The 13,254-nt window shown below is 44.5% G+C and overlaps 1 protein-coding gene across 4 annotated transcripts in view; it reads left to right on the top strand.

The window, feature by feature from the left end:
• The first annotated feature begins 75 nt into the window (after positions 1-75).
• LOC6500043 overlaps positions 76-13,254 on the top strand; it is a 32,903-nt gene continuing 19,724 nt past the window's right edge. For all 4 annotated transcript variants that reach the window (XM_014910868.3, XM_044718165.1, XM_001953293.4 and 1 more), the window contains exons 1-2: positions 76-1,471; positions 7,551-8,685. In XM_014910868.3, coding sequence (XP_014766354.1) covers positions 1,403-1,471; positions 7,551-8,685 — 1,204 coding nt within the window. In that variant the 5' untranslated portion in view covers positions 76-1,402. The remainder of the gene's footprint in view (positions 1,472-7,550; positions 8,686-13,254) is intronic.

Raw genomic sequence — 13,254 nt, 5'->3', positions numbered from 1 at the left:
AAAAGATATTGAACGCTCCCCAAGTGTGACCAGATAATAGAAAGGTTCAAACCGGAAAATAAAAAGTTCTGGTTACTCTATGGCTGTTGCAAGCCAAATCGAACTCGAACATCGAACTGTGCGGACGTATCCGCGTATCGCGTAGATACACATCCCATAGATACAAGATACAATTTCCCTAGCTCGTAGGTGGTGTGTATTGCAGCAGAAGCGGAGGTTTTCTCTGCTGCGCCGAGCCCTCTGCCGCTGCCCATATACCATATATTCCCATTCCCGTCCGTGTGAGAGCGACGAATTTGAATTTGAAAAATTCAATAAAACAAAGAACAGTGAAAATCGGTTCGAAGTACGCTATTCAAATTGCATCCAGCGAGTTCAAGGCTTTTCCCTTGGAGAACGAAGACCAAAGAACGAAAACTGCGTGAACATTTTTTGGTGTACACCTTGAAAATCGATGTTAGTGTGTGTTGAAGTGTATCTGCGAGGTCCAAGCCCCGCTTGACTAGATTTAATTGATATTAAACATATATATGAAGTGCAAGAAATACAACATTGTCTAGCTGGGTGAAAAGTATCTAAACCCCAATTATTCGGCAAACGCTCGGTTTAATTCGATTGAGGAGCCGAGAGGGGCGATGCGAGGCTGGGAGTGGAGAGCCCACGAGAGCGACAGACGTAATCTAGCAGTGCAAACGGTGGTGGAGCTGCTCCACCGACAACAACAACAACAACAACAATAATGCTGAGAAAGCATCAGCTTTAGAGACGACAGAAGCAGTGACTTTGGCTCGGCTCGGCTGTCTCTCAGTTTTTGGCTCTTGCGCAGAAAGCTGCGAGCTCTGCGAATTCGCCACTTCGCCGAACAGGGAGCAGTGAGCAGTGAGCAGTGAGCAGTGAGTGTGTGTTTGGAAACACCTTGCTCCAATATTTCAGCCACCCGCCACCCCCCGACGCCGACAACGACACCGACACCGACCGATTATTGCCCGATTTTGCGATTGCGAGTGGCACAAACGGCGAACGGCTAGCAGATTCAGTCTCAGTTTCGGTTCGTGCGCGTTCTGCTGCTGCCCTGCAGCGGAAAATTCGAAAAAGCCATCCCAATCACCCATGGAGCACCACCAGCACTAGCTCCCAAGAAGCTCCCAAAAGGAAAAAAAAAAAAAATAGGAGAAGGGGGAACAAAGATTAGTAATTTTCCAATGCTGGTAGCTGAATTTTTATTTAAAACAACAAGAACTAAAACAAGAAGAACGGGAATAACCAGGAGTCGGAGAAGAAGAAGAACCCTAGTAGCAACTTCAACATTGTCGCCGTGACACCGACGCCAGCGTCAGCGTCAGCGCCAGCGCCAGCGACAGCTCCAACGTTGCTGCAGCGTTGCAGCATCATCAGCCCAGCTATGAACTACAACTACAACAACAAAAACAACTGGAGCTCCAGGCACAACAACAACGAAAGAATAGAACAGGTTTGTACACTCGCCAGATAGCTGCTCTCCAACTTGTAACTCCGAACTTTGCTGGCCCGCTCGCTTATTCATAACTTTTTCAGCTCTATAGCTATAGATTTTTGTCACCCCCAAAACCCGAAACTCCATCCCCCTACCCCCCTTTCTAAAAAACCCCAACCCAAACCCAATTGCCCCCAACGACAAAAAGAACCCATCACCTTACCTCTCTCTCTTGTGCCACCTCCCACGTAGCGCCATCATCCTTCAGTTGCTCACATGCTCAACTGTTTCAGTTTTTCAATTATTAATGGTGGCCATTAGTGCGCGCGCCGTTCGAGCGCCCCCGCCCTCGTCCTTGTCCTCATACTCGCCCACGACTCCTACCATGCCCCATCCGCTCTTGACTTATTCCCGAGACTCCTTCACAGCAAAAAAAAACACAGTCTGAAATCAAGATATTGGTCTTGAAATCGGAAACAAGACTTTTCAACAAAACGATTTGTTTTGAAAGCGTTTTAAGATTTGAATTTTAAGATATTAAAAGATTTAAGTCTTAGGGATGAAGACCAGGAATAAGCTCTGAAAAAAAACGACACTACAGGTTATAATATGTCCTTAAAATACTAAATCATTTTTATTAAATAAACTGAAAAATGTTTTCGAAACTGTGGGAAATTTAAAGAATACATTTTAATAGTTCTGGTCTATAATATTACTTAATACATCCAGAATTTAATATTCAAATGATACATCTCATATACTGCTCAGTTTTTCAGGCAAAACCGGAAGAATATGCTTAAGTCTTCCCTGATCAAGATCGGAGAGGGGTGGGTTTAGAAACCTTTTTCAGTTTGAAACATAAATTAGACTTTGTGGGCTTATCATTTTATTTACCAATTTCTATTTAGTAACTTTGAAAAACGATAAATATTTGAAATTCTCGAAATCCCCAATACTTTAGATACGGGTTTCGCTCAGTGCTAGTCGATGCTTTTTCCTTTTCCTTATCGGACAAATTGTGTTTGTCTGAAAAGTTCAATGAGGTGCGCGCTGCTCAATGCAATTGCACCCAACCACCCTGCCTTTTGACCAGCCGTCATATTTATGTTATCGACGGATAGATAAAAATCATGTTGGTACAATGTATGCATGGGCTCTCATTCCACCCGATAGCAGACAGCTATCCCGTGCGGCCCGCAGCACGGCGGAAATGTATTGCATTAAGGGAATTGGTCCGGGTCCGGACTACGAACTCCGGAGTCGAACTACACGGAGCTGTTGATTAATTTACCTCGAGGCGGTACGGGGCGGTGCGTGTGCGTTTGAGTTTCGGATCGGAAGTGTGTTTGTCCAATGTGTACAATCTCTATTTATATTTATTGCATAGTTCGTTGCTCTGCAAAGAATGCGATAAGATTACGAATACGCCGGTTAGTCATTTGGAGTGAATAAGGATTGTCGCATTTGGGGTTAAGAAGTGTGCAAAACCTGACAAATGCCCAGCGAGTCATAAAATGCAGTAGTCAGGTAGTCGACGGGACAGATGTGTCACCTGAAAGATAATAGCGTCGTAAAATTATTCAGAGCAACTGTCTTGGGCCTCGTCTTAATGGGGGGGGAGGGCTTAAGTTCCATTACTTAATGGAAAGTTTTTGAAATATAATATGTATTGCTATAAAACATAAAGTATCCCCTAATCTCTCTATCTGGAGCAAGTCGTGCGCTATCGTAGGAGTTCTATTCAAAGAAGACAATTATATTGAAAGGCTTTTATGGTCCCTTAGGGTCTAATCATTTCGGTATCCAACTTATCGATCAATTTGACCAAAATTAGTTCGGCTTAATTGTTCTGCCCGTTTCTATAGACAAAAAGAGGGTTAAGAACTGTCGACTGGCAGCGTTATTATCCCATCTAAGTCGCACTTAACCCCCCCACACCCCACACCCCACTGGCGACACCACCCTTATCGTTCGGGACACATGTGTCCATAATAGACTGTGTGGCATGAACAGAGGCTATCAGTTACCACGGCCAGACCACCTGAAAAACCAATAAAGTCATTTCACACACATTAACCTAACCGAACCGAAAAAGAATGGGCAAAACACGCAACCATGAAGGGGAACCCGGCCATTTGATAATTGCATGAGGTGTTTTTTTTTTTTTTTGACCATGTTCATCTTCCAGACTCTTTGTCATCCTCTTACCCAACGTCCCAGGACCAACGCTACGCCATGCCACCCCGTCACCCCATCAACCCATCACCCCACCACCCCAAGAGGAATTCGGCAAACACATGCGAAACGCTGCTTGGTCACATATGTTGCCCAAAGTGATTATTTTCACTAAAAATAAACGAAATTAATGATTGATGAAGTGAGACAAGGGAGCGAACGCGAACGCGAACGGGAACACATTCAATCCATTCTGTCCTGGTCGGCATGGTCCGTCCCCTACAGAAAGTTCAGGACAGCCGTCAACACCAGCCAACCCCAGTCGCAATTTTCAATTTCAATTCCGATTCCGATTCCGAAACGAGTCTGGGAATCCGGTGGTTCCTAGCCAATGAAATGGGAATGAAAAACAAAGACCAGGGACAGCGACAGGGCCATAGCCAGAGCGAGAGCCAAAGCCGTAATGAGAAATAAGCCGTCACATAAAAGAAAAGTGTCTTTTAATTGAAACCAGGTGAAGGAGATGGTCTTGGACTCGGAAACAGTAATAGCAGCAATGGGCCAACAGAAACAGAACCCGGGCAGAGCAACGGAATGGCAATCGAAATCGGACCGTGTGCCCCGGCTAGAAGATTCTTTGTGACCATGCCGCACTGTCGCTACCAGACGGAAATCATAAAAATGTTGCATAAAAATATTTTTTATGTGTGCTGCTGCTGTTGCCTCCGCTGCTTATGCTGCTGCTGCTGCTGCTGCTCCGGCGTCTGCGTCTTTTGGCCTGGTGAAAATAATAATAAAATGGGAATAAAATAAAGCAAGTAGAGGCGGAACGATACGGAGCGATACGAAACGGACCCGTAGCCCCGTACCCAGGCCGGGTGCCGTGCCACACATTTCGTTTATATTTACTTGACAAGTTTTTGCACTGCGTCGAGACGTCTCCGTCTGCTTGTGCCTTTGTGTCTGTACCACAGCTGCACTAAAAGAAAAATTATATACTTCGGCAGAGAACCTATAGTGCCATAAAACTAATGGGTGTCTTTCACTCAGAGATTATATGTTTTAAGTCTTAACTTTCTCTTTCGAAGATTAAAGACTATGAAGCCCTAAAGTATTATTAGTAATTTCTAAAAACCGTCCTTACTTATTCATTTTGATTAGTGCAATCAATAGACTATTTTTTATTGATTGATGATGGACCTTTTCCCGGCCAATTATCAATCACACTTTTCTCCGACCATAAAAAAAAAACAAATCTAAAAGGCAACTGCGAATAATTGGCGAGTTTTTTGCTGATTTATAATGTGCGAATTCCTTCCGTTTGAACCACACTTTTTTTGCGAATGTAGGAGCTCCTCCTTTCTGGCTGGGACTGGTGTCTTGGGTCGTCCGTTTGCCATTTTTGGCGGCTGCTATGCAGCGGCGCTCCACGTCATCAACAACATCATCAGCACAGTTTGGGCATGGGCATGGGGATGGGGATGGGGTTTGGTCTGGCCTGGCCTGTTTTATAGTCCAAACGTGATAGCAATATGTGCCCGTCTTTGGGTTCGTCCTATGGCTTCAACCCAACCCAGCCGCCTCCGAAAAAGCTCCTGCCCCCTCCCGGAACAACCCTCCCGCTGTGCATTTTCGTGCAGTTTCGAGGGGGCTGGTGTTGGGAGTTGGGGATTCTTGGCAGTTTCCTTGGGAGGGGTGCGCCTCGGAAAAATAAATTAATGGAAAACATGCAAACATAAATTCTCTTTAGCTGTCAGGTGTTTCACATTTTAAACGTAAATTATAAATAAGCAAAGTAAAATTATAATTCCGCCTAAATGTTTTATTTGCCACCGTCTGCGCCGGCTGTCACTTCGCCCCCGTTCTTGTCCTTTGGACATATTTCTCCGGCTCCTTCCTCTGTGGCACATTTCTTTCTGTGGCATTTTCATTCTCTCTGCGGCTGTGTGTCTTTTTTGGGGAGAATTAATTTTATTCAAATTAATGATGAAGCTTATAATTGGCCTCGTTTTCGTGGTGTTTTTTTTTTTTCATTTTTTTTTTGGTTGTCTCCATCCGCTCTCAAATTTTAAATAAAGACACTCTACTGTGTGGACGACAGTCAGTTTCAGGTCCATCTCCGCGTCCTCGTCCGCCTCCGCCTCCGGCTCCAGTTCCATCTCAATTTCCCCTTGTCATATCCATCTCCAGCATCCAGTGTTTTGTGGGTAGATGGGGCAGCTTTGGCTTTTTAAGAGCATTTGACATGACTTGGGCTTCATTTTCCATTCGATGCGCCGCCGCCTCCACTTTGATTATGACGTGAAGTTGGCCAAGTGCAAATACTTTGCTGGTACTTTTTAATTAACTTAATTAGCATAGCTGATGGGCTAAGAGCAGCGCTTATACAACATCAAAATTGCATTATACCTCGTCAGCTCTACTGCTGACTTGGCGAGCGTTCCGTTTCGTTTCGGCAAAGTCACCGCCCAAGAACCGCCCATTTTGATTTAGATTCGTTGGAGCATGCTGAATTTCTGAGTAGAACCTTCATGGCATAATACATGACACATTGCCAGGCGGCTCTTGAAGTGAATAGAGTGGAGGAGAAGCATTTTCTACGGAGAACATACTCTCCGGGCCACAATGTTACTTTCATACACCCGGGATATGTTCGGGCTGTGTACGGACTGTGTAATCAATTCAGAAGTTTGACGGAGTGAAGATTAATTAGTGCGAATATCAAGTTGAGGAGACAAAATCCGAAAGACAACAATTTGATTATATTTCAGTAATTTAAAACGACTGTGTATGAATATGTACACAAAGAGCTGCCGTTGAGTTTAAAATAATAATAGATAATTGCATTTCAATGTTTTTTTTTGCAATTCCAAAGCATGAATTTATTTTCAGAAAATCAGCTTTGAAATATTCCAGCTATTTAATTACGAAAAATAACTGCACATACTCTTCGCCATTCTTCTTCATAAAGACTAAATTAAATTAAAACGAACTTGAGTTCAGTCAGTTTTAATAAACAAATTCATAAAAATTTGCGTTGTGGTTGATTATTCATTGTCGAGAAATGTATTTTCCGCATAAAATACAAGAACTCTCATAGTAGAAACCTTCACACCCATGCAAATTGATGGATTGCTTTCCAGCCTCTATAATTTGTCAAAGGGTTCCATTTGAAATGGGACAGCCAAGAAAGAAATTAATTTATATTCCATGTGTATGATTCCCGGCCATCGTGGAGCGGGCTCCATGAATGTGTCCAATTAAGTTTCCATCAATTGGGGAATATTTATGCTCACATGCGATATGAAAATTACAAAACTGATGACGGTCGGCGATCGCTCCACGCACATGAGGAGAATTCTGGAAAATCTCTCAAGTGTTTGACGACTTCCCCCCCAAGTTGGCTGGAGGCGCTAAACGCAGGAAAAGATTAGGGCGGAGGAAGTGCTGGGGGAATGGAAGTGGGTCGGTCGGTGGATATGCGCATTCCATAAAAAAAAAAATCGATGCGTATAAATTTTTGTCTAATTTTTTTTATAGCTCGTGATTTTTGATTTACGCGTTGTTGGAGGTTTTGTTTCGATTGGAGTGTCGGTTTCCCAGAGACCATATTTATTTTTATTGCTTTTTAATGCGCCGCCGAGGAAGTTTTATTTTTGGTATTCGAGTTTCGAACGGCACTGTATGTGCTTTGGATGCGTGTGGATTGTGGATTGCCGAACAATGAATCTTGTGGTATATGCGAGTGCGAGTGCGATTATGATTCCGGGGGAGAGGGTGTTTCCTCCTTGTAGCGTCACTGCGGTGGCGCTTTATTTTAAATTCAAATTTTCCGCCACCTTATATCATATTTACTTGGCACTGCCGTCATGTTTGCGCTTTATAATAATAAAATATTCCACTCTTGTCTCTGCTCCCACAGGACACGCAGCAACAAATGCAGGCAGCCGTCAGGACAACGGGCACCAGCTTCAGCTCCAGCTCCAGCGCCAGCGCCAGGGCCAGCTTCAGCCACACGTCCACAACCAAGACGAGGGCAGGAACAACGTCGTTAATCTATTTACCGCCTTTCTGCTATCCTTGTAAGCATGTGCCTGCGGCCAGCACTACAAGGAGCAAGAGCAGAAGCCGGAGCAAAAGCAGAAGTCAGGAGGAGAGCTGTAGAGGAGTAAAAGGAAGCAGCTGTTGTTGTCGGCCTGGCTGGGAACACAAAAATTATGATAAACATGCTTCAGCGGCGACGTTGACACCAGCAACATCAGCTGCAGTCGCCAATTCAGGTCCTGCAACGGCAACAGCAACAATGTCCTCCTGCTCCACTACCATTGCCGCAGCATTGGCCTCTAGGGCTGGTGAATTCCTGCAGCCGGGAATTCAGTTACCCGTGGCCGCAGCGGGGCATGCCTGCACCGATCTCCGGCAGACGTCGCAATTAGTTATGCCCAGTGTTGCAGAAGCGGGTGGCGTCTTGGAATGCGGCAAGCGATGCTGGCGACGTGAGCGAATGCGGCGAGGCGAACGACCAAGTCATGCGTCTGCGGCTTCGCTGGCCCAGGTAAATCCAATCAGCACTTTCGCAGCAACAATGGAGGTGGCAGCAACAGAGGTGGCACCACCAGAAACAACACCAACAACAGGAGCAAGAACAACCGCGCACAATTCGCTAACAACGACAACTACAGATACAAATAGAAACCTAACTACAACGGCAAGAGGCACCACTGGCGCAGTCCTGCCGCAAGATGAGAAGAAGGAGTATGATGAATGTAGGTGCTTTAACTATAACGGTGATATTAGTCCGGAGCGACTTTCCGGCATTACGTGGCTGATGTTCTTGTGGCAGCATCTGCTGCTGCTGCTTCTGCCGGGCAACGGCAAGGGCAACGGCAACGGAAACAACTCCCACTTCGCAAGGAAAACAGCAAGGAGCTACAGCACTGGCAGCAATGGCAATGCCAATGGAAGCAGGAGCAGCATGACGTCGACAAAAAGTTGGCTGGGACCGTTGCTAATGCTCCTGCTGGCCACGTCCGTCAGCGGCTGGGGTCGGCAAGATGGTGAGTACTAACGTCCTGTACTATAGCATGGGGGGAGGCACCACCGCCGATAAGTAGCGTTATGATAAGAATTTATAATTTCACTTGGCGCGCCAAGAAAAAGGACCCAAAATACCCTCCCGGCCTCCTGGCCTCCCGTCCTCCCGAGTCCCTGTCCCCCATCCTCCTTCTCAACAATTTCATTTAATTTTTGTGGCATAATTTGGACTGGCAACATAGCGTCAGCTGGCGTGCTCATCCCTCCTATTTAAATCCAAAACTCCCTCTACCAAGACCTACCACCCTCCTGCCGGTGCCGCTGCCTCTGTCCTAGCCTCTTGCCACATCCCACTCCTGCCACGCTCTTCTGGTCATGCTCAATTGAATCCATAAGTAGTTTGTGACCGCAGATCTGCGTTCGTATAATGCGTTTCAACTGTTTCTCCATGAGCGAATTTACCCCAAAAAACAACCAACAGCAAAAACAATAAAGTAGAAAAAAATAAAAACAAAAACAATGAAAACAACAAGCGAGGAGGAGCAACAGCCGCTCTGCAATGGCAATAGCAGTGGCAAATTGTACGGAAATTGCCCGAAACAAACAGCCAGCAACCGCCGACCGCTGACCATAATTCACTCAAGTTAGACAAAAGCATTTGGTTGCGCCTCATTCCATCCCACCCCCACTCTCTATAGCCTCGCCTTCGCAGCTGTCCCTCCGGCGGCATAAAACCCGAAAGCCCAAAATCCAGAACCAAAAACCCAAAAAGCAAATGAGTCGCCGGCAAAGCGTCATGCCTTTTGAGTTCTCCGCTTCAATATATGTACGGAGGCCATAAGTGTTTGTCTCAACGTCCGGGGTGCGTATAGTATAGTCTGTCAGTCAATAGGGGTGGTCGGTCCAGTAATGTGCTATAAGGGAGCTCCTGTAACGCCCAATACCAATGGCCTCCCCCCCCCATCCATTGGCACTCCAAATGCCCCTAACGAAGCACTTCAAATTGCGCACACCCATAAGTGTGGGCCACATAATTGGGTTAAGGAGTTGTTAGCGCGTTGAAGTTGTCATTATAGTTGTCATTATATAAGTGTACGTTGCGAGCGATAGGAAATTGCTTGTCATAACAGGGGCGCACAAATGACGGAGTAGTAGGTACATAATTAATATCGTGTTAAATATTCCCGCCGTCAATCTCAATTGTGGACAGATCTAGGAAAAAACTGCCAAAAGGCTATGGTTAATTTTTAATTACGGAAACAATAAAAACACAAATTTACTATGAAATTAATCTGACAAAAAGGTGCCGTGTAAGTCCTATTGATTTTTCATTTTCATTGTTACACAATAAAATGTGTTACGATTTAACCTTTCACAAAATATGTTTTTAAATTATTCATATTTAAAAAATAAGCTCTTTGGAATATTTAAATGGAGAAATCATTTAGACCATATGGGTTTTATCAATTTGCAACAATTAAATGGAATTAATCTGGCAAATGGCAGCTGCTAATTATTTGTACATTTCAAAGTTATTTAATGCGTATTGATTTTTCCATTTCGTTTTAAGAATCTTACAATAAAATACACACGTGCCAGGTGAACCGGAAAATGTTTCAAAAAGCTCCCATAAAACCCTTTGTCGGGTGGACACAATCTTTGAAGAATGTATTGTATATTACCTTTCCAAATCCCGAAATTTAGCCAAACATATGTATGTGTCTGTATCTGTGTATCGGAAAAGTGATTTTAGTTAGCATTTCCGTATATCTGACAAAGCTGGCGAGATTTATTTTGATTAATGCACCTGATTACTGTCACTTTATAGGGATCCGATCCATTGTGAGGAGCAACTCTTTCCGAATATTTATTTTATTTCGGTACGCCCACCTCCGCATTTCGTTTCTGTTGTTGTCTAAGCTTCTCAAACTCACCCACCCACCATGTTTTCATGTGTTTTCCCAGTGTTTTGTTTTTTTCCCTTCTGAGCCACTCTAATCCATACGAAAAACACACCGAAAATATATCTCAAAAGCCCCGTGCCCGTGCCCGTGCCCGCGTCCGCGTCAGTGTCCGTGTTCGCGTCCGTCATTTCAACTGTCTATACGCATTTGTACGCTTGTCTGTCTGAATTTCTGCCTGCCTGCCTGACAGTCAGTCGGTCGGTCGTGGTCGTGTATTTGCTTTTAGCTTGTATTTACTTATGCTTGTCCTGCAGCATATTTCACTGGGATATTCGAAGGACATTTCAGGGGTGGCGAATTAAGGGCGGTGAGAGGTGTAGAGTGGAGGGCAGTAGAGGGTTGGGGAGAGTGCGATGATTGTGTTGCCCGCAGCAAATGCAAAAGCAACAGCCCAGCACTCAGGCAAAAAGTATTGAATCATGTTGGAAAATTATTCACGGTACTTGAAATTGGCGAAACAATTATTCCTCGGTAGCATTCCGGTTTCTCAGTTCGTTGTTCGTTGTATGCTGTATGCTGTATGCTGTTCCTGGTTCCGGAGTTTCAGAGTTTCGGGCTCGCGCCTGGATTCCGATTCGGATTCGGATACGGTTTCGTTTTCGTTTTCCGTTCGGGGCGGTGGCCGCCCTGCAAAGTATGCTACACTTTTCACACAAGGCAGCCCGCTGTGCGTATGGGCCGCATTATGACAGCCAGCGAGCTTGGCTCGTAAAAAGCACAAGTCATTGGACAACATACACTTACAGTTCCAGTTCCAGCTAAAGCCCTATACGTGTGTGCGTGTGTTTGTTGCCCATAGTCAGAGGTCTGAGCTGCGGCTCGGAAAGGCTCAGAGTTCACAGCGCTGCGCTGATCCTGCGCATGAGAACCTTTTGTTTGCCGCAAATGTAAAAACAAAAGCGAAAAAATGGAATCAACAAGGCACGAGTAAAATAAAAGAAGGCAAAGGAATAATAAAATAAAATGTGTATCGCTGTGAGTGCGATTGTGTTTGTGTGTGTAGGGGGTACTGCTGTTGTCGATGTCCTGATGGTGATACACGGGACGAAAATTATTTATTTTCTTTTCCATAACTAGTATTAATTATTCTCTTTAAGGGGGATTTTATTAGTTCAGTAATTATTTATTAGCTCTATGTTTAAAAAATCCCACTTGAAGTAGAAGGACTTCTTTCTTCCCCAATGGATAAAGTCCTTCTTCAAAACTTGAAAGCCCATTAAAATAGTCAAAAATATTGCTCTTAAGCAAATGTTTTCATACGGAAAGTCTAATTCCTATATCGATTTTGGACTATATTTTCTGGCTCTGCACCGGCTCTTGGGCTTCGGTTGTATTTCTGTTTCTGTTTCTGATTCTGTTCCTGGCTCTGGTGCGCACATTCGTCTCTCCTTGCAAGTTTTCTGTATTTGAATGCGTAGCCTGAACTCGGACCATTCTCCGGTCTCCAGTCTACGTCTCCGTCTCCGTCTCCATCTCCGTCTCTGAGTTCCCATGGCTCATAGACCACCGTTCACCGACCGCCTCCCATTTCCATCTCCGCTTTCGGGAGGGGGTTCCTGCCCACCACCCTTATCCCAACAGGCAACGGGAAACTCCCATCGCCCAACTCCCAACGCCCAACGCCCGATGCCCAAACTCCCTGCTGCTGCCAATCGTGCCCAAACATTAAGCTATATGTATTCGCTCAGAGGGTGGTTTTACCATTTTCTATACGGTATCCTTTGTGCGTGTGTGTGTGTGTGTGTGTGTGTGTGCCAGCGGGTCTATACCCATTGTATGGGATATAGTACTTATTGCCTGTGTGTATGAGTGCGGCATGCCGTTAGCTAACTTTCCGTTTACGTTTCTTTCTCTATACTTTGGCCTGGCTTTGCTGCTCCTGCCCATTTTCTATTCGGTTCGGTTCGGTTCTGTCCTGCCATGTTCATTTTTTTTGTCCTTTTCCATTTTTGTTGTTTTTTTTTTTTTTAATATTCACAATTGCCATTTCGGTAGTTTTTCCACTCTGCATGTATGTGTCTGTGTGTGACATTATTATTATTACGAGCAGTTTTCGGTTGCCTGGCTTGTACAACTTATAAGTATTTATGTGCCGGCCCTCCCCTAAAACGGATACCCTATCCCACTGAGACGGCGGGTCGTAAATTTGCGTCCCCTTATGCGCACGCACTTAAATACAATCATAATAATAATTGAAACAATTTACAAATTAAAAAGCCACAAATCTTGGCACCAAACTTGACAATACAATTAGAAGAGCAACCCAGTAGAAGCTGGCGAAGCCAAAGAAAGTGGCCAACCGAAATCTAAATTTATCAATAAACGAGTGCTATTGTGCTTGAATAAACTCTTGAGGCAAATGCATTGATAAAGATTGCCGATTGCTGCTTGTGGTTGCTCTTTTATTCCTGTGTACACTCCATATATAACATATATGCTATATATATGTATACGAGTACACAAAATTATTCGTATGCGGACATACCGAACATGACTCTTAAATGAACAATGAACGCAATTGAGGTCACACCAGTAATCTCCTTGGTCCACGGGGAGGCAATTGGAATATAATATCTTAATGCATTAATGGAAAAGTCTTTTATTAATAAATGATTGCTTTATTTTTTG

The sequence above is a fragment of the Drosophila ananassae genome, chromosome 2L (genome assembly GCF_017639315.1).
Source record: "Drosophila ananassae strain 14024-0371.13 chromosome 2L, ASM1763931v2, whole genome shotgun sequence".
In the NCBI taxonomy this organism is placed as follows: domain Eukaryota; kingdom Metazoa; phylum Arthropoda; class Insecta; order Diptera; family Drosophilidae; genus Drosophila; species Drosophila ananassae.
Note: the sequence above shows the minus strand (reverse complement) of the source record. Positions and strands in the feature narration are given on the sequence as shown.